Below are 19,397 nucleotides of genomic sequence, written 5' to 3'. Positions count from 1 at the left end.
TCACACCCAATGAAAGAAAATGTGTTATGTGGGACATGTGTCCGGAAATGCTTACTTTCCGTGTTAGAGCTCATTTTATTACTTCTCTTCAAATCACATTAATCATGGAATGGAAACACACAGCAGCAGAACGTAGCAACGTGAATTCAAACACTTCGTTACAGGAAATGTTCAAAATGTCCTCCGTTAGCGAGGATACATGCATCCACCCTCCGTCACATGGAATCCCTGATGCGCTGATGCAGCCCTGCAGAATGGCGTATTGTATCACAGCCGTCCACAATAACGAGCCCGAAGAGTCTCTACATTTGGTACCGGGGTCGCGTAGACAAGAGCTTTCAAATGCCCCCATAAATGAAAGTCAAGAGGGTTGAGGTCAGGAGAGAGTGGAGGCCATGGAATTGGTCCGCCTCTACCAATCCATCGGTCACCGGATCTGTTGTTGAGAAGCGTACGAACATTTCGACTGAAATGTGCAGGAGCTCCATCGTGCGTGAATCACAAGTTGTGTCGTACTTGTAAAGGCACATGTTCTAGCAGCACAGGTATAGTATCCCGTATGAAATCATGATAACGTGCTCCATTGAGCGTAGGTGGAAGAACATGGGGCCCGGTCAAGACATCACCAACAATGCCTGCCCAAACGTTCACAGAAAATCTGTGTTGATGACGCGATTGTACAATTGCGTGCGGATTCTCGTCAGCCCACACATGTTGAGTGTGAAAATTTACAATTTGATCACGTTGGAATGAAGCCTCATCCGTAAAGAGAACATTTGCACCGAAATGAGGATTGACACATTGTTGGATGAACCATTCGCATAAGTGTACCCGTGGAGGCCAATCAGCTGCTGATAGGGCCTGCACACGCTGTGCATGGTACGGAAACAACTGGTTCTCCCGTAGCACTCTCCATACAGTGACGTGGTCAACGTTACCTTGTACAGCTGCAACTTCTCTGACGCTGACATTAGGGTTATCGTCAACTGCACGAAGAATTGCCTCGTCCACTGCAGGGGTCCTCGTCGTTCTAGATCTTCCCCAGTCGCGAGTCATAGGTTGGAATGTTCCGTGCTCCCTAAGACGTCGATCAATTGCTTCGAACGTCTTCCTGTAGGGGCACCTTCGTTCTGGAAAGCTGTCTCGATACAAACGTACCGCGCCACGGCTATTGGCCCGTGCTAATCCATACATCAAATGGGCATCTGCCAACTCCGCATTTGTAAACATTGCACTGACTGCAAAACCAGGTTCGTAATGAACACTAACCTGTTGATGCTACGTACTGATGTGCTTGATGCTAGTACTGTCGAGCAATGAGTCGCATGTCAACACAAGCACCGAAGTCAACATTAACTTCCTTCGATTGGACCAACTGGCAATGAATCGAGGAAGCACAGTACATACTGACGAAACTAAAATGAGAGCTCTAACACGGAAATTAAGCGTTTCCGGACACATGTCCACATAACATCTTTTCTTTATTTGTGTGTGAGGAATGTTTCCTGAAAGTTTGGCCGTACCTTTTTGTAACACCCTGTATAGGCAGTAGTTTTTTGTTTAACCACCCCTTAACAAGCATATAGACGTGACATCAGAAACAGGACAGTGTTTCGAGAATTCTTGGCTGGGTGGGCTTGTGTCTGCATACGTATCTCATTCCGCATGCAGGCAGGGCACAGGGACAGGCGAGTGACCCAGACAGCCGTCTGATCGCGTGGGCGTGGAACCGCGTGGCCGCCCGTGCGTGTGTGAACCGTTATCGGGGCCTTATGCCGCCAGCGCCAGTAGGGCAGTCTGCCACGGGCGCAACAAGCTGCCGCACCCTCACAGCACACCACATCACACAACACCAGACCCAGGGGGTTGCGTGGCTTAGCAGCAGCTACCACAGCAGATGCCTTACCGTGTTAGCGCTTCCACGTGAAGGGATCCCTCTAGCCGCCTGAGCGCATCGCTTGCAAACCGCATGCGACGCGTTAGGATCCTGCGCTAATAAGCATCGACTTAACCTAATCGCAGCACTAAATGCAGCAGACCTTAATAATCACGCGAGTTGGAGGGCTTATGGATATGCAGCCGCAGCGGATCATGGGAGGCTCCATCGCAAAGTCCCGCATTGCGAAGTATCCGGGGTGGTACCTGAACAGGCATCTCACCTGGAGACAGTACATTGGTGATATCAAAGGTGGTGGACTAGTTCGTCTGCAGGCACTTTATCCCACTATAAATCCACAATACATTTTGCCCTCGTAGTGGGGTATTACGTTTTCGTTAGGGCTGATCCGAACAGTGCTAAAATATGCTGCCATACGGTGTGGCGAAGCCGCGTACAAACATCTCCGTCCACTCTAGCAACTGCTGCAACTTGCCATGCACCTAACCCATGAATTCTCCACAGGCCAGTTAGGCAAACTCATTGTAGTTCTGCTACTGCGAGATCGTTTTAAATTGATTACTCAGCAGTTCTACGCACAATCGCAGCAATCAGACAATAGGTTAATTTCAAAACCGGGACACGAGTTACACAGACGTGGGACGAACAATGGTCTGACATAATGCGATAATTAACGCCGCCCTTAGTAAAACAGTGGTGAAAATACACAAAAGCGCTCTGAGAAAAATGGTGATGTTTGTTTATTTGGCGCTCTAATGCTCGGTCATCAGCGCCCACACAGTGTCACAATATTTACAGAGTCCAGTTTTTTACCCAATCCAATCTAGCCCCTGTGACGAATGATGATGATATGATTAAATGATGAGGACAACACAAACACTCAGTCCCGGGGCAGAGAACATTCCCAACCCGTCTGGGAATGGAAGCCGGAACCCCGTGATCTTAGAAAAATGACGAAATCCAAAATGTTAGACAAATAAAGCAACCACACCGCTAGGAAGTGCACGAACCATGACAAGCGCGTAACATACAAGAAACACCGCCACAGAAAAGTTTGTCTATTATGATTTCCTGAATTACAGGGCTTCCCATATATCACAAAAGATAGCACATTTGTTGTTATCACTACTTATCATTTTCGATCTCGTTGGCCTCTTACTGATGGTTACGGTCTGCTCTTTTATTCATACCAAGACGTAGAAGTAGTCCTGTTTACCGATGATACCAGTTAAGCCATGCAACAACAAAAAAAATCAACAGATAAAATAGTTAATGACGTCCTTCGTGAATATTAGTGACTGGTTTAGCACAAATATGTTAGTTTCAAACCTTGACAAAACTTCTCATCCAGTTTTGTACAGTCGAAAGTATCACACCTACTATTAACCTAGTATACCTACATAATATAAACAGGACATAAAGTTCTAATTTCCTTAAGCGTATTAAAACTTAAACAGGATAACCACATACTGATCTTCCTAAAACGTTTAGGTTCTGCTACTTCTTCCATCAGAATGATTGCCAACTTTCAGGATACAGAAGACTACGTTAACATATTCTGCATTGTTGACTGGTGTCTCATGAAGTAATGTTCTTGGATGTCTCCTTACATAGATAAAAAGTATTCATTGCTGAAAAGCTAGTAGTTAGATTTATGTCTGTGGCTCACACAAGTAGACATCCCTATAAGCAACTAAGAATATTAATCACAGTCTTGGAGTACATTATCCACTTACGAAGTTCATCAACATTCTCAATTTGACAGTATTTGATTTTCATAACGCTAGAAGGAAACTACACTGTAATGAATATAACTCGGTTATAGAAAGTTGTGAAATGTACAGCTATACAAATCTTTTACAATCTACCAAGGAAAACAAAATTCAGATAGATAACAGAAACGATTTTAAATGCAGATTAACGATGTTTCTCCTGACCAGCACCTTTCCTAACATTCTTGAATAGAAGTAATTAATTACCTTTAATTTAGGGACGAATTCATTCTGAATGAGCAGTTGAATCTACATAATAAAAATTTCTTCAACGCTATAAAGCGCTTACTTAGAAGCGTCGAAAACTGACTCTCCTTTTTCCTCAGAGTAGACAGTAAAATATCGTCTTCGTCTCTCCAATACCAATAACTGCTATTGCATTGTTCTGTATAGTATTCAACTTGCTTTGTACTGACTGTTGACTTGTAAACAAACCCTCACACTCTATTTAAAACATTTTTGTAATTTAAGGAGCTGATTTCTTCGATTGCTAGTAGATGGCGGGACTTGTTTCGCGACCACGTTGTGTCAACTTCGGACTATGAGTTTCTTAGTCTCACGCCGCCTCCAGTGCCTGTTTCCTCTTGCATTCCTTAGTGGCGTATAATGTGCTACTCCATTTAATTATAATTTTACTGCCCACTACCAACTTTATGTCAGTTCCAGTGACTGTAATTTTATATGGCTTATATATGAACTTCCTGTGAAATATTTTACATGAAGAGAGAGTTTTGCTCTTAAATCTGTTCATGTGTTACTACACGTGAGTACAACCTCGTTATTAATCTATTTGGTATATTAACACGGTTCAAATGGCTCTGAGGACTGTGGGACCTAACATCTGAGGTCATCAGTCCCCTAGAACCTGGAACGACTTAAACCTAACTAACCTAAGGACATCACACACATCCATGCCCGGGGAAGGATTCGAACCTGCGACCGTAGCGGTTCTCTATGTCAATTATTTTATAAGCTTTTTAGGTAATTTGCATTTTCTGATGAAGACACTAATACTCAGTATCGTAAGCAGGTTACAGTGAAATCTTGTTGCAACTGGTTGACTCTCATATTATTATACGGTTTCTGTCTTGCGGCCATGTTTAAAACTGTCTCTAAGCAGACTGAAGTCCAATCAGCTGTTCTAGCATATACCAAAGATGCAATCAAAGATATTACAAATGTATATCGGTATTAAAAGCATATACATAATACATAGTTCATTGCTGTACAGAATGATGATAATAAAATAAATTTTCGAAATTATACGTGACCGTTTCCGCTCGTGCTTGATACAGATCATTTCAGCGTTGTTAGGAGATTCCACAAGTGAACTGCCATATTAATTTACACGCCACACCTCCAACAGCACGTTACATAGAAATTCTATGTAAGTACTCTGCGGTACCACACGTCGAATCTTCGACTCTGATATTATGTTTTCAGGGTTTTTGTATTTTTTAACGTTGTGTGACTCACTCTTTCGTAGTTGATTAAATGATAAGAATAATTGAAGGCATACGGTTTGACAAGAAATAACTGAAAAAAGTTATTTATAAATATGTGAATGCGAAAATAAAGTGTACATTTCCAATGGCTAAACGTGTGACGTCAAAGGTTGTGTGTTGAATATGTAACTCAAAATAAATTTAAATGTATAATGAAGCTTTACCATGATATATTTAGCCCATATGGAGGCGGCTAGGGTGCTTTCTCTACAACAGTTTGATGTGATTTGTAATGCAGTACACGAATATGTAAATTATTTGGGTAATATGATAGGACAAAGCATGCTAAGGAATTAGATAATCGAGTAAGATTCAGTCTAGGGGTACGAGGAAACACGGGCACATAAATGTAATTTCAGAGAATACTTAAGTAATATTACTTTTTCTAATGGAGAGATGAAAATTTTAGATAAGGGCTACAAGTTTAACCTTCAATGTAAGCTATGTAATAGTGAAATTAAAAATAAAATGAAACTACGAAAGTGGCACTAGATAAGGCGTCATTATGAATATGTGAACACAGTAATGTAACCAGTAAAGTAGAGGCTCTAATTGAAGAACGGATGAAACTTGGTAAATACGGTATAACCGCTGCAACAATAGGGCTAAAACTGCATGAAATCATTAAGAAACTGACATGGTAAAGCCATAACAGCCAAGACAGACAAAGGAAATAGACCTGTCACAAATACCCAAATGATTGCGACGATGGAGTAGAGGAATTTTTTGGAAAAAATAAGTTTCATGAACTCTTTAGTGACCGTAAAAATAAGTTTATTGGGTCCATTAAGATGGCAGTATAACAATTTAATTTCATTTTTCCCAACAGACAGATTAGATAATTTACTATCATGAGCCGAAAGACACAAAAAGTAAGAGCACAACCATAATTACACTGTTATCTTATTCAATGTAAATAAAATTTTATAGATAGTGCAACGTATAGTGTAAACAAAAAATTCAACAGCCTATTAAGAAATATTAAACTTATTTAACAATTTATAATAAAAAATATAGTTGAAGTTGCTGAGAAAATTAAAAATGTACAGATTCGCACGAAAGAAAATTTGTGTTGTTGGACGTAAGAAATCTTTACATTAATGTCCCAATAACTGAGACAATTGAATTCTTAGAGAATAATCTCCTACAGTAAAACGAAATTAGTGTATGAAAAAACATGCAAGATTATTGATCTTCTTAGATTCTTTCATTTAATTATTTCAGCTCCTGCGCCACAATATACTATCAACCTCATGGTGTAGCCATGCTGCGTTATACATATACCAACGGACATACTTATGTGTAATACTGAAAATAAATTTTTTACACATAGAAATAGGGCTAATGAGCTAATTTACTATAAAAGATATATCAGTCATACATTAATTCCAATTAATGGTGTTAAAAATGAAATATACTGCATGCTGATGCCACTAATTAGTCTGCATCACAAAACAAACTTCTCGGTGGACTTAGGAAAAGAACACATGATTAGTTTTCTAGATTTAAAAATTAGTAATAATAGATGTCTTCATGACCCATCATAGTGGATGGTTGGAACGCAGCTGATTGTAGCAGTAATAATACGAAACGTAGCCTAAGGCCTTAGTCATCGTTATACAAGTTCTGCTACATGATTCGTTCCGAGACTTGACGCCTCATTCTCGAATACATCAGTGCAGTTCGATGGTGTATCCGACGATCGTGTATCTTGTAACATCATAACTGCTGGCTGAGGCTATTTTATTTATTGTTATTACCATATTCTGTCTCATTCCCACTATTCACTATGATGTATAGTAAAATTATGTATATGCCACGCCAAGGAAAGGAAACACAGCACAGGTTCATCTGATGATGAGGCGTGAAGTCTCGAAGGCAGTCGTGCAATAAATCATGTAACACAACAAGTGCTGCCTGAGGCTACTATGTCTATTGTTATTACCATATTACTATATGCGTCTGCGTTCCTATCGTCCACTATGAGGGATAATGAAGATATGTATATTCCATGCCACGAAATGTGAACTGCGCAGAGGTGCGTCTGAGGATGCGGCATGAAGTCTCGCAATCGATGGTGCAATAAAAGTAGCAGCACCATAACTGCTCTCTGAGACAATTGTGTTGCTGTTGTGGTTGTTATTAGTAACAATAGGTTCTCCTATGATCCTGATATTTTCAGCAAATCAACTACAACTGACAGAGTCATAGTTTGCATCAGCGAAAAAGTTTTTCCAGTGTGTGATTGGTAGTGTATTTAATAGTAACGCAATCAGTAAAGAGCTGAAAACACTAAAACAACAAGTTGTTAGGAATGGATGTTGTTGTTGTTGTGGTCTTCAGTCCCGAGACTGGTTTGATGCAGCTCTCCATGCTACTCTATCCTGTGCAAGCTTCTTCATCTCCCAGTACCTACTGCAACCTACATCCTTCTGAATCTGCTTAGTGTATTCATCTCTTGGTCTCCCCCTACAATTTTTACCCTCCACACTGCCCTCCAATACTAAATTGGTGATCCCTTGATGCCTCAGAACATGTCCTACCAACCGATCCCTTCTTCTGGTCAAGTTGTGCCACAAACATCTCTTCTCCCCAATCCTATTCAATACTTCCTCATTAGTTATGTGATCTACCCATCTAATCTTCAGCATTCTTCTGTAGCACCACATTTCGAAAGCTTCTATTCTCTTCTTGTCCAAACTATTTTCCGTCCATGTTTCACTTCCATACATGGCTACACTCCATACAAATACTTTCAGAAATGAATAGGAATGGATAAGAAGTGAAATAAATGGATGAGGTCACATTCGCTGAAAAGCGTAACGGCACAAATAATAAAACTGCAGACCAAATCGCACTAGCTGACGAATAATGGAAGAAAAAGGCTAAATATGTTGTACTGCCATACTACGTACCTACATCATAGAAGCTAGCAAAAGTCTTTCGAAACAAAAAGTCTTCTCATGCTGTCAGTTCACTTCGTAAAATGCTTCATAATGATGTACAGAAGGATAATCCCTTAACTCAAATCAACTCAACTCCGTCGAACAGGTCTCGGAAGACCCAGCGGCTCTAACCGAGTGCCGTGTCATCGTCAGCCTACAGGTGTCACTGGATGCGGATATGGAGGGGCATGTGGTCAGCACACCGCTCTCCCAGCAGTTGTCACTTTTCGTGACCGGAGCCGCTACTTCTCAGGCAAGTAGCTCCTCAGTTTGCCACACAAGGGTTGAGTGCACCCCGCTTGCAAATAGCGCTCGGCAGACCGGACGGTGACTCATCCAGGTTATAACCGTGCCTGACAGCACTGAACTTCGGTGATCTCAGGGGTACCGGTTTACCATTGCTACAAGACCGTTGGCCATAGCCCCTTAAACTGGTTGTAATCTACAAGATTAACGACGGAGATTTTGATTAGTTCTATTGGGACAAATAGGTCGGAGTCTCAACACTAAGGGAATACATAAATACTAGTAAAAGTAATATGTCGTTGGTTGATGTACATTTCCGTAATAACAATCATACTACTAATAAGAATGACCCATTCAGGTTTTTCACAAATTTGGTAAATGGGGTTAATGAATATTCATGGGGAACAGAAATTTATATTGCGTTCAATAAACAGCCAAAGCAAGTTCTTAGTGAACAAACTTACTTGAAACATAGGAATTTCTTAGAGAACTTCAGGCATGCATTGTGTCGACAGTATGTACATAGATAGCACCAGTGAGCTACACAGCATTTTCCAGAAGGACTGGCCAGTATTTAGGAATGTGACAGGAACTATTATTCTAAGCAAAAACGTGGGATCTAACATGCATACATTAAGAGATAAGGGCACTTCTTCATGGTCGATACTGTGAAACAGATGTCTTCTACTGCTCTTTGCTTTCCATATTTTGAAAGGTGATTGTATGGACGAAAACAAGTCCAGTAAATATGGGCTCTAAAGTGCAGTCCTTGACAGCTTGCCCACTTGGCCATCCTTGCTAATGTGAAACGCATCTCTTCTATTGAACGAGTGCTTGTAGCCTTCAACACATGCAGGTTGAGCCCATGTTTACTAGAGAGTTTTTTCTTATTTTGGTCCACACCACCCCCGTCCCAAAATGTGGGAAAGAAAGAGCTTGCAGCGGAAGAGATTTCTTTCACATTGACGAGAACGAATAAGTGCTTATAACTTGAGTAACGCGTTTTGAGTCCATGTTGAATAGACTTTTAGGCTTCGAATGATCATTCCTCTCATGTCCATGAATATCGACATTTCCTACTCGGGCACACTGTATTAATTGTAACAAGCTAGCATGTCGTCTGGCAGCTTTTCTTCCTATCTACTTTGTCCTTCCTCTGCCGGACTTTGTCACGAGAGAAATGTCATGAATGAGAATGATCTGTTTGACATTTGATGTTAATATATTATGCCTACTTTCCATTTAGATGCTTTCCTTATGCAGCAGGTGATTTTTATATACTATTTTACGATAGATTAGAACAGTGTTCTCGATTTTTATATGATATATCAGGACCATAGCTTTACATTTTTTTTATACTTCACATGATTTGATGTGTTCTGGATCTATGACTTAACTTTTTATGTATCTTCATGTTCTACCCTCTGTTTCCTGTGTCACTGAAATCATATGAATATTCTTTCTGTTTGTGCAAAACATGTGCTAGAGTTAGTGCAGAATAATTTGTTAGTGATAGTATTTTAGCTTCATTATGTTTATCACCAATGTTACTAGATATACTGTAATCAGAATCCAGTTATGATAACGTTCTTTCATTTCTTCTTATATGTGCTGTTCATGTTTTAGGTAACCCTTGCTTAATTGCACTGACAGTAGCTAGCATAAATCTTCTCTTTTATTTGTGACAACAGTCACTCTTTTTCTGCTCTTGATCCGTTACTGAGCTTGACGGTTCACTTCCGAATTTATATTACCGCTGTGTGCTTCATGATGTTTGTGGATATGTGCAATTTATGAAATTCTTAAGCACTGATGTTGTGGATGAAGTTTATATGGGACTTTCACATCCTTTATTTAATACAACAGCGGCCATACATGCTACTGAGAATGCACCTATCACAACGTTCGCTCATTTCTTGTTCCTTCGTTGCCCCTCTTCAGATCAATCAGCGACATTCAAGATTTCTAACACTGAGATGCGTTTACAGAACCTCCAGTTTGATATGTAACCCTCAAAATTGTTCTTCTTTCATGATCCGAATTATCTGTGGCTTGCCTTTTTTTAAATTTTTTCATTGCAAGAAAGACACACCCCGGTTCCCTGTTACTACGACTACTTTTGTGTGACTTTCTAACCATTATTAGAGCTATTATTATACTGCAAGGACCAATGAAGATATAGACACCTTCATTTCCCGTTTCCTACTTAACTAGGTAAATAAGACTTCATAATTTCTAGTACTGACGTGCTATTAATGAATTGCCCATATCGATGGTGCGAATGAGATTTCCATTTGGACTGTGTACTTTTTATTACATACAGATATAGTTCACATTGCCATCGTTATGTTAGTCTTGCTCTGACAAAGTAATTAACACTATGTGCACTACTGGCCGTTAAAATTGCTACACCACGAACATGACGTGCTACAGACGCGAAATTTAACCGACAGGAAGAAGATGCTGTGATATGCAAATGATTAGCGTTTCAGAGCATTCACACAAGGTTGGCGCCGGTGGTGACACCTACAACGTGCTGACATGACGAAAGTTTCCAACCGATTTCTGATACACAAACAGCAGCTGACCGGCGTTGCCTGGTGAAACATTGCTGTGATGCCTCGTGTAAGGAGGACGTTTCCGACTTTGATAAAGGTCGGGTTGTAGCCTATCGCTATTGGGGTTTATCGTATCGCGACATTGCTGCTCGCGTCGGTCGTGATCCAATGACTCTTAGCAGTATATGGAATCGGTGGGTTCAGGAGGGTAATACGGAACGCTGTGCTCAATCCCAACGGCCTCGTATCACTAGCAGTCGAGATGACAGGCATCTTATCCGCATGGCTGTAACGGATCGTGCAGCCACGTCTCGATCCCTGAGTCAACAGATGGTGACGTTTGCAAGACAACAACCATCTGCACGAACAGTTCGACGACGTTTGCAGCAGCATGGACTATCAGCTCGGAGACCATGGCTGCGGTTACCCTTGACGCTGCATCAACGACAGGAGCGCCAGCGATCGCGTACTCAACGACGAACCTGGATGCACGAATGGCAAAACGTCATTTTTTCGGATGAATCCAGGTTCTGTTTACACCATCATGATTGGCGCATCCATGTTTGGTGACATCGCGGTGAACGCACATTGGAAGCGTGTATTCGTCTTCGCCATACTGGCGTATCACCCGGCGTGATGGTATGGGGTGCCATTGGTTACACGTCTCGGTCACCTCTTGTTCGAATTGGCGGCACTTTGAACTGTGGACGCTACATTTCAGGTGTGTTATGACCCGTGGCTCTACCCTTCACTCGATCCCTGCGAAACCGTACATTTCAGCAGGATAATGCACGACCGCATGGTGCACGTCCTGTACGGGCCTTTCTGGATACAAGAAATGTTCGACTGTTGCCCTGGCCAGCACATTCTCAAGATGTCCCACCAACTGAAAACGTCTGGTCAATGGTGGCAGAGCAACTGTCTCGTCACAATACGCCAGTCACTACTCTTGATGAACTGTTGTATCGTGTTAAAGCTGCATGGACAGCTGTACCTATACTCGCCATCCAAACTCTGTTTGACTCAATGCCAAAGTGTATCACAGCCGTTATTACGGCCAGAGGTGGTTGTTCTGGGTACTGATTTCTCAGGATCTATGCACCCAAATTGCGTGAAAATGTAATCACATGTCAGCTCTAGTATAATATATTTGTCCAATGAATACTCGTTTATCATCTGCATTTCTTCTTGGTGTAGCAATTTTAATGGCCAGTAGTGTAATATCTAATTAACACCATTCTGTACGCTAGTGAACTATGTATTATGCTTAGGCGTACAGTAGCGACGCACATTTGTCATCTCTTCGACTGTGTCTTTAGTATAGGCCAGAACAGCTTATTAGACTATGATTATGAACTATTGATTATGAACGTACTGACTCTATAAAGTGAGGCTTGTTGTATAAAAAAAGTGGTTCTTCAGTAATGGATGTCAAGTTGATCCCTACACTGTATTGCACGTCACAATTCCCACGGTTTTACAGTCTTTCTGTTCGTATTCGACACCAATCGTGCCACTTTTGACTCGCGGTTCCTCATATGGTCTGAATGATTAATTTACATGTCACATAGTCGACGGCATATTGCAGAGAGCTACTTCGTGTGCAAGTACAAGACGGAATCAGATGTCGAACTAATGACAAAAATATTGTGTTTTATATTTTCTTGGATTTGTTATGCAGATTATTTTTTTATTCTTCCGTCATTGGTATGTTTTTACCTGTGCTTGAAAATGACTTCACAGTCCAAATTGGTTAACGACAAGAAATAAAAAATTTTGCAGTCTACATCAGACGAAATTTTCTTTAGAAAAAAAATTCGTTTGAACTCCCTGTGTATGTACTTTATACTAAACAACTGATACAGGAACATAAGTTTGCGTGCATTTGTTTGGACAGTATTATTACAAAGGAAGCATAATTATTTCGTACCACTGACCCCTGAGTGTCGGAGTAAAGTATGTAGAACCCCTCATCCAAAATTATGTCGTAGCATTCTCTCGAGGGACTTGCATTAGAATTTTGATAATCCATTGATTTCGGTTTTCATATATTAGCAGTTGCCTGAAGATAATGTCTAAGAACAAAGAAAAAATTATTTCCAACAAATTGTTGTAGCAAATAATTTTTTCTGAACAACACCAACTTGAATTACTCAAATTTTTCTTATGAAAACTGAAATGGTAGCACCGATAAGTATCATTACATGATATAAGTGAATAAAAAAATTATTACCTGACCTACTTCTATTAAACTTTTACTTATCCAGATTTTTTCATAATAAAATCTTTCAATGTCTTCGATGTCCATTTTTTCTATTCACCCTTTTGAGAAACGATTTGAGCGTGAGTTTACTTGTGTATCTAAAGAGTGGTCCTTAATTTTCATAGAAATTAATTACGAAAAATTTGTTCCGTCAGTAGCGTTTATGACGATGCGACATAACTTTTTAACAGGATAACGACATTTGGAAACGTCCATTCCACTGTTATGTCAATCATACCTTGATTATGTTTTTGCATAATTTTCTTCACTAGGTCTGGGAAAAACCGTTTGGTTCAACCCAATAGAGATATAATAGGTTCGAATAACAGATATTTTTCTTCATTTGTTTGGTCTCGGTTGCAACAGGTTGTTCTTTATTTTTACTAGTAACTGAGTAAAAAACGAAATATCTAATTGTCCTAGCGGCAGTGAAAAATTTTTGGTATTTAAATAAACTTTCTTTTAAAAAAATGAAGTAATTTTTATTCCTCAAGTTAGCAGTGGTTGGAAATACAGCGTTGTTATACTTGGATATGATGGGACAGTAGATCAGCGCTATTTTAATAATCATTCCGACAGAAACGAACAACAAACACATGGCATAAGAATTGGTACAGCATCGCAGGGACAATACTGTCTCTTTGCGTGTGTCGTAGCTTAAGGTACTCGTGTGCAGTATGCAAGACTTGCCCCCTGGTCTATACGGTACTTTGTCTCTGTTGTCGCCGGACGTCCATTGTGTTGGAGAATGGCAGAAACCCTAGTTTCGAAATATTTTTAATACGGGAAGTAGGAATGAGATACAATGCTTTATTTGCATTAAAATATTAAAGATTAGGCGGCCATTTCTATGAAATAATAAAAGACTAATGAACTAATGATGCGGTAATAAAATTAAAAATTTAAAAATTCATTCACACTATTCAATGAAAATAGATAGTAGTTCATCTACTGGCTGTGTCTACATATCATGGCTTTACCTGCATGTAGCCCTTGGAAACGAACAAATCAACACGGAAAAAAGAGTCCTTCAATCTCATTTTCCACCCTTTCGCACTAACTGTTCGTAATGCTCAAATAATGGTATGATCCTTGATTGTACCATGATATTTGAGCAGAGTTTCAAAAATTTAGAGTCAATGGCGGAATGCTGGAGATTTTTCGTAGTATTCTACCACTTATCACTTTTAGAGAAACGCAGCGAACATTTAACCGACTAAGTCTTTTTAATTCACGTATTTCATTTTATATTTCCATTCTGTGTGTTCTGAAACTGATATAGAGTCCAAATATTTTAATCTTCGTCCGATTTCTACGTTTATTTGTTTCATTTGAACATGATCAATTACAACTTCTTGTAATTTTACATGTATTATTTTGTGTGTTGTGTGTGTGTGTGTGTGTGTGTGTGTGTGTGTGTGTGTGTCTGTGTAGCGTAGTGTAATGCACGTGTTGTATGATAATGATGACGATGATGAAGAAGAAAGAAGGTAGAGGGTTAAACCCGGTGCCGGGACACAGCTTACTCCTCTTGAGTACGGCTAAAGAGGCCGCCAAGCTTGACGACTCAATCCGACGGGCGGGTCACCATCCGCAGTGTCACGTTCTCTCACTTCACGACACACTGCGAAGAGCTTTAATATTCAAACCAGGAGATTGGTGCGAATTCTGCTGATCAGGAAATTTACAGCACCAACTTTCCTTCCTTGCCGGCCAAATAGCCACAGTGGAATTTTTTCCATCACTAGGACTCGAACCAGCTTACGCGCAGGTCGAGCGCCACAGCACAACTGTGCGTTAGCGAGATCGGCTACGGAGGCGGGTGATTTCTGTGTTTATTACAGGAAAGAGTAGGAAAAAAAACCGAAAATTGGTTATTTCAGAAACTGGTTATTCTCAGCGCTTTTAACAGTGAGTTTACACTGGCATGGAAGAAAGCGATATAACCGGAAACCGGTTGTTCAGCAATAACCGCCATCCCTATTTCTGACTTTCGGCATTTACTTGCAAAATGAAATATTTAAACCGAAACATTTTCCCTCCAACTTGCACTCCAATGTTCTCTTTAATTCTGCTTGCGACTGCACTGGAATGTCATAGAGAAATAAAAACTAATAATAATACTTCTCGTAAGCGTTTACAAAGACAGAATTATGTAGACATATCGGCAGGTTGTGATAGATAATTTTCAGTGTCGAACATTTCCATGATGAATAGTTTCACTATCAACGCGAAATTTTTTTTCTTGTGCACGTAGTATGTGTGAATGAATGTGAAGAAGAATTTTTAAATCCTTCATCCAACAAAAATCGTACCGATTGCTGTATTCCGTTAAACTTCGTGACGTGCACTACCTCCAATAACGCGCTATCCAGGAGTCATCGGACAGCATAAGTAACCTAAGCTACCTACAATGCACGACGCTTCAAGAAGATGCACAAGAATGTAGCACTTAATGCTGATTGCTGCGCGTTGCTGCCCTGTGGAATGTATTGTGTGTGTTACCTGTTGCCTCGCTGTGGTAATCGTGGCCAACAGAAGCTGCTCCAGCGGTGTTGTTGTAGAGGTTCATAAACGGGCGCTCCTTGGCTCCAGTGAGCGGCAATGTGGAAACCTGGAATAACGAGAGAAATTTATTTTAACCTTAAGAAGGTTCATATTTACATTGTATCAGTAGCCTCAAGTTATGAGACCTATGCTATATGATCAAAAGTAGTCGGGCATCCTAATGTATTGCCAAATTTATCACTAGATGGCAGGAGAGGCGGACCCGTCAATACAACAGTAAGCGGGGACTTCTGCGTCGTCAATGGAGAAGCAGTAACAGGATAATGGATCGGACAGGGAAATCAGCGACTCGGAACGTGGTCTGGTCGCTGGATGTCACCTGAGTAACGAAACGGTCTGGTACATTCCAATCCTTCCAAGGCTGTCCAAGTTGGTGACGGGATTGGCAAGTGAAAACACGAAAAATCACAGCAAAAATCTAGACCAGGCTAACCACAGGCACTAACGGACAGGGACGGCCGAATGTTGGGGAGGGTAATTGTTGTACGTAGTAGCACGACATCAGCGGAAGAAAACACTATTGAGTTCAAAAATACTACCAGCAGTGTTGCTGGTACAAAATGTGTCTCTAATGAGATAAAAAGACTAAAGTACAATAATCTAACAATTCCTCCAACTGTATATTTCCGTAGTCAGTGCTAAGTGACGCTTGAGGTGGTGTAAACAGCAATGGCACTGGACAGTGGATGACCTGAAAAGAATGATTTGGAGTGATGAATCATTCTGTACACGATGTCATTCCGATGGTAGTATCTGGGTTCGGTGAATGCCTGTGGAATGTCACCTGACATCATTAGTGCCGATTGTAAAGTACAGATGAGAAGCAGCTACAATTTCTGTGCTTCTCGTTCTTACGGAGTGGTTCCTTAATTGTATATAGTAAAACACTAAGTGAGGAAGAATATGAACACATTTTACACAGACCGAGCGAGGTGGTGCAGTGGTTAGCACACTGGGCTCGCATTCGGGAGGACGACGGTTCAATCTCGCGCCCGGCCATACTGATTTAGGTTTAACGTGATTTTCCTAAATCGCTTCAGGCAAATGCCGGGATGGTTTCTTTGAAAGGGCACGGCCGACTACTTCCCTCATCCTTTCCTAATCCGATAAGACCGACGACCGCGCTGTTTGGTCTCTTCCGCAAAATCAACCAATTTTTCAGAATGGTGTATTGCGTAGAATCGGGGGACTATTCTTAAATGATCATTGTACGTATCAGAATATCAGTGCACCCTGTCATAAAGCAGCATCTGTGACGCAATGGTTTGTGGATAGTAACATTCATGAAAAGGACAGAGCTACCCTACTCCAAGCCAATGGAACTCCTTTGGGACGAGTTACGAAGTATCCGTTATTCCAAACAGCAGCGTCCACAGTCACGACATTCTCTGATTTCGTCTGTTGAGTAAGAATGCACAGACAGTCCTCAACAGACAATCGGTCACCTCATGATGAGTTTTCCTACCAGAGTGGAAGATTCATGAAGGTGAATGGTGGACAGGTTCCATATTAATGTCTACTAGTATGTGCTGGATACTTTTGGACAAATAGTATATAGTTATGTATTCATTTTAATAGACTTGTATGACCCTCGTTCATAACACACTTAAACTTTTTCTACCCACCCGACCACACTTCTGTTATTGATGGCATAAGTCTGCATGATGTCAGACAGTTGAAAATAAAGTTTGTTAACAAATAACTTCGTTACATTGATTTCAGAACTATTGTTAGTCTTCTTATATCATACATAGTTTTTTCATAATTAGTTGGGTACATGTTCCATAGATTATTTGAACGATTTTACTGTCGCAATGCTGTGAAGCGGGTCAGTTTACGGGATGTATACACACGATTGGTTTTAAAACTAACGAAAGTATTGTGTTTCAACCATACTCGTGCAATTAAGCTTAAAACTAGTTGTTTCACAGGCTACTCATTTTATTAAAAAAATCATCTATGGAATAGGAGGGGTTGTCCAGTAAAAATGAATTTAATAATGCTAATCAGACATTTTATGGTATTGGGCAAGTGATCAAAGATTTTTGCTTATGCCTGAGACATTGATGGCTCCAATACTGTATAGTAAATGTCATTTTTTCTAATGTTGTACGTACAGACGTTACTATTCATCTCAAGTTCTAATGGACTATTTGTGAGGAATTTTATGAGGGAATGTGTGGCGAATGTGCAGTTAAGTTCGACTCATTGAAGAGGTATGCAGGTGTGCAACAATAACGAATTAAAGTTTTTTTTAATTGTTACAGAAATTTTGCTAGGTTAGCAATTTTGTCGCAGGAAAATACCCTGCATTTTATGTGTCGTAACAGGGTAAAGGAAAGCATTGGAGAGAAATAATTGGCCATATTGAAAACGTTTCTTGCTTGCGTTTAAAAATATCTTGCGTGAGTAGTTCTCAGACCACAATAAATATTTCTTCCTCCACTTAATATTAAATCAGGCTTGCAGTTGATACTGAAAGATGAATCACATACGTATTGTTATACGTAATTTACTTTCATACGTCAAGAACACTTAAACTTCCTTTTCTCTTCATACTAACGAACTGATGGAAAGTCACGAAGTTTCGAAAGCAGTAGACACCAGAGAAAAATATAGATGGACTTCTGTTATTCCAAATTTTGTAGGCGATAAAAAAAACGTCCAATTACAAGAACATTGCTATTATAATATTGGAATTTTTCCTGAAGTTTGGTTGTGCATAGGTATAAAAGTCAACTTCCTAAACTCACGTACTGCCTACTACTTCGAAAACGTTATAACGAACAGCACCAAGGCGTTAAGGAGCTGGAGAGAAGAGGTACCATCAAATGTGGAATGAAAGTAGGTAGCCGATTATTGTTATGTGTTGAAGGGCCATAAAAATAAACGTAGAAATAAGAAAAAGATGGAATTTGAGATTTAAAACTAACAGAATACTCACAACGTTACTAAGACTATTGTTTACAGTTGGCTGGTTGTGGGGATTAAAGGGACCAGACTGATTGTTTATAGTATTTCAGTGTATGTCTAAAAAGCAATAATTTTAAAAATATAGACCTATATTGGCATTTTATTTTAAAATTTTTGCTTCATTTACTTGATGGTGATGAAGTCCCATACTTATTGACAGCGAAGGGGACGATGCGGGAGACCCGCACCGCTGTACTAGGCAAGGTCCTAGCGGAGGTGGTTTGCCATTGTCTTCCTCTGACCGTAATGAGGACGAATGATGATGATGAAGAAGACTACTTAAACCGTGGAAAATGAGATCTTACTTTCTGGAAACTCTTGACGGAACACAACAAAATAATAACATCTTTAGCGAAGTACCTCTACCGTGTTTCGTTCATGTCTTTTTCTGAACATTAGTAAAGATGCGAACATTTCACAGTTAATTACCAACTTGTAGCTTATACTCGTTGTACAGTTCTAATGAGTTACTATTTTCCAAAGCATAGAGTTCATTAGGGACTAGTAGCCTGAAATAAACAAATTATTAGGGGTTACTACTTCGACCCACTGCGCAATGAAACGTACAATCACATTCCACATAATTAGGCAAACTATCACATCCCATATAACTTTCGAAATTAATCACAAAAGCAAAGCAAATGGTGAATTAAGAAGATTATGAAAATAC

The 19,397-nt window shown here is 40.1% G+C and overlaps 1 protein-coding gene across 2 annotated transcripts in view; it reads right to left on the bottom strand.

Annotated features, from left to right (window-relative positions):
* The window catches only part of LOC126170827 (serine/arginine repetitive matrix protein 1-like), a 594,764-nt gene that overhangs the window by 289,189 nt on the left and 286,178 nt on the right, over positions 1-19,397 (bottom strand). For both annotated transcript variants that reach the window (XM_049920751.1, XM_049920754.1), the window contains exon 3: positions 15,692-15,800. In XM_049920751.1, the coding sequence (XP_049776708.1) occupies positions 15,692-15,800 (109 nt within the window). The remainder of the gene's footprint in view (positions 1-15,691; positions 15,801-19,397) is intronic.

This window comes from Schistocerca cancellata, chromosome 1 (assembly GCF_023864275.1).
Source record: "Schistocerca cancellata isolate TAMUIC-IGC-003103 chromosome 1, iqSchCanc2.1, whole genome shotgun sequence".
Classification (NCBI taxonomy): domain Eukaryota; kingdom Metazoa; phylum Arthropoda; class Insecta; order Orthoptera; family Acrididae; genus Schistocerca; species Schistocerca cancellata.
The sequence above is the reverse complement of the archived record's forward strand: the minus strand, read 5'-3'. Positions and strand labels throughout refer to the sequence as shown.